The 2549-nt window shown below is 60.2% G+C and overlaps 2 protein-coding genes across 2 annotated transcripts in view; both read right to left on the reverse strand.

The window, feature by feature from the left end:
* GMPPB (GDP-mannose pyrophosphorylase B) overlaps positions 1-977 on the reverse strand; it is a 3271-nt gene extending 2294 nt beyond the window's left edge. Inside the window, 1 exon segment of the mRNA XM_017732282.1 lies at positions 889-977. Coding sequence (XP_017587771.1) covers positions 889-977 — 89 coding nt within the window.
* IP6K1 (inositol hexakisphosphate kinase 1) overlaps positions 298-2549 on the reverse strand; it is a 36556-nt gene continuing 34304 nt past the window's right edge. Inside the window, 2 exon segments of the mRNA XM_008632140.2 lie at positions 298-2546; positions 2548-2549. The exon segment at positions 2548-2549 is cut by the window's right edge and continues 301 nt beyond it. Coding sequence (XP_008630362.1) covers positions 2334-2546; positions 2548-2549 — 215 coding nt within the window. The 3' untranslated portion in view covers positions 298-2333.

Raw genomic sequence — 2549 nt, forward strand, 5'->3', positions numbered from 1 at the left:
GCCCGGGCCCCGCCTCCCGGCCCCGTAACACCGCCCGCCCGGGTCCTACCGCCCGCCCGGCTCTCAGTGCCCGCCCCGCACACTCCTCCGCCCGCCCGGGTCCCATCGCCGTATGGCCAGGTCGTTGCTGCAGCCACCGCACCCTGCCCGGAGCTGGAGCTCCCTCGGCACGCAGCAGCGACGAGGCGACCCCGATGACAAGAGAGCAGCGGCACGGCAGCACCGGGCAGGGACATTCACCCGAGCCCCCCACCCCCGTCCCCGGGCTCAGACGGTGGGAGAGGCAGGCACGGCACACCGCGGACAAAAACAGATCCTTTAATGGTTTTTGGTTCTCTGTGAAGCACAAACAGGGTGGTTATTCATGTAAAAACAAACGGGGCCAAGGCTATGTACAAGCTGTGGAGTGCCACCGTGGTGGTCCGAAGGGGAGCGGGGGAAAGGCAGCTCCCACTGAGCGCCGGCAGCGTGGCCCGTCCGTCACGGCCCAGTGAGGTGGGGAAGGGCAGGAATGAGCGCGGGGGGACAGCAGGAGGCTCTCCAGGATCTGCGGCCTGGCCGAGCACAACCCGCGGGGACAAGGACATGCAGAGGTGGGCGGTGATGGGCTACGCTGGGGCAGGACCAGGGAATATACGGCTGTCGTGGGTACCTACACCCCAGCACTCACCCAGCCTCCCTCACTCCTGCAAACCTGTTCCCTGAAAATCCTGCGAGTCCTGGCACGGTAGGGACCTGCAGGAGCGATGAAGTAACCCAGTGCAGAGCAGCGTGCCATGGATAAAGGTCCTTGTCCAGGGGGTGGCAGGGGAGCAGTGGCTTGGGTAAGCTTTGAGGAGCTGGGAGACAGGCAGAGAAAGCGGGCAGCTCTCCTGTCCCCTTCCACACCAGTGCCACGGACCTGTGCCTGCTGTGGCAGCGAGGCCGAGCAGCCGCACGTTGCGAGCGGCCTCTGCGCACATGGAGTCGGCACCCATGCGACATGCGAGTATTCCCCAAACAAACTTTCCTGAAGTAATTTAAAAAAACCCCAACCCCAACCCCGGCCTTGTGGGTACACAGGGTAATGGTAATGCCATGGAACGAAGTCAGTGAGAGCAGGAGAGAGCAGCCAGGGCCCCAGCACAAAAACAGGAGCTGAGGTGGAGCAGGGTACGGTCCGGTACCACCAGGCCACAGTATCAAACATTAATTCCTCATCAAAGGAGGCTGGAGGACATTTATTTTGGGAAAGACTGACTCCGTGAAGCAAAGCTGAACAGTCAGGCAGTGGTGCTGAACGGTCAAGACAGTGGCACTCACTGCTCAGCTAGGTCACCCCGCATCTGGCCCCTGCAGGCCCTCAGTGAGGAGACGGGGATCAGCCCTAAGCCTCAGCCTCCCCTTCCACCACCCCCAGACCTGATGGACGAGCAGGGCCTGGGGGCAGAGGGTCCCCGGGGGAAGAGGGCAGCTTTGTGCTAGAGGGACGTACTCTGTACTTTACAGGAGGGGAAGGGTTGAAATGGTCCAAAATGCCCCGCTGCACAGCTGGGGTCATGTTAACTGCTACAGATAGTATTGCTAGCCCACGAGCTGAGTGCTTGCAAGTCAGTGGCCCAGGGCAGAGTCACTCCTGCAGAGCCCTGTGCCTGCCCATGCCATGCCACCAGGGAGCGAGCAGACCTCAGGCTCGAGCGCAGCTCCAGGTGTGTGGCATTCCCTCCCAGCCACAGCTCTGCCAGGGGTTGCATTTGGTCATTTCATTTCCGTGTTTGGGGTGGCTACTCACAGTGCCCAAACAGCAGAAAAAGGCAGCATCAAAAGCAAAGCCCCATCGGCAAAACCCAGGGCAGAGCCAGCGACACCGAACACAGGGACCGGCCTCTGACTTCTCACCAGTGGCCCCACAGACGCTGCCAACCGTTAGGCAAGCGCCCTTTCCAAATAACTCAGGAGAAATTCAAAGGGGAGGCTCCTGAGGCAGGAGGCGCCTGAGGCAGGAGGCTCCTTGCACCAGAGCTCCAGCCTCGTGAAGAGCCCTCTCTCTCCCCTATGTCCAGGTCCTCCCTCCAGAACGCACATGTGATGAGCGAAGAACCAGAACACCTGACACCCAGCAGGCACCTACAGAGCCTCCTCCAGAAGGCAGAGCGAGTGTGGTCAGAACTGTCTGGTCAGCACGAGGAGTTCTTCCATCCTGCCTCACCTCAGCTCTTCTATCCAAGTACATTTTAAAAACAATGGAGCAATACAGTTATTTAAAACCAAATTTGTCTGTGTTTTTCCTGTGGTAGTAGGTGGTCTTGTCTGCTCCTGCCACCAGGACAAGAATAAGAGGCCACAGCCCAGGGCTACTGGTTTTCCTCACGCATCTGTTCCATGATGTTGATGAGGCTTTCCAGCCCGAACACGTAGCCCATGTCAGGTCCGTCGTGCACAGTGGGGTCGTCACGAAACCCTTTGAATGTGCTGTGTGCAAAGTCAATCATGCGCACGTCCACCTTGGGCTGGGCCGAGGAGCCGGGCTCTGAGCTGCCTCCCTCCTGGAGGCTCTCCGGGACAGAGCG

The sequence above is a fragment of the Corvus brachyrhynchos genome, unplaced genomic scaffold (genome assembly GCF_000691975.1).
Source record: "Corvus brachyrhynchos isolate BGI_N302 unplaced genomic scaffold, ASM69197v1 scaffold4, whole genome shotgun sequence".
Taxonomy (NCBI): Eukaryota; Metazoa; Chordata; class Aves; order Passeriformes; family Corvidae; genus Corvus; species Corvus brachyrhynchos.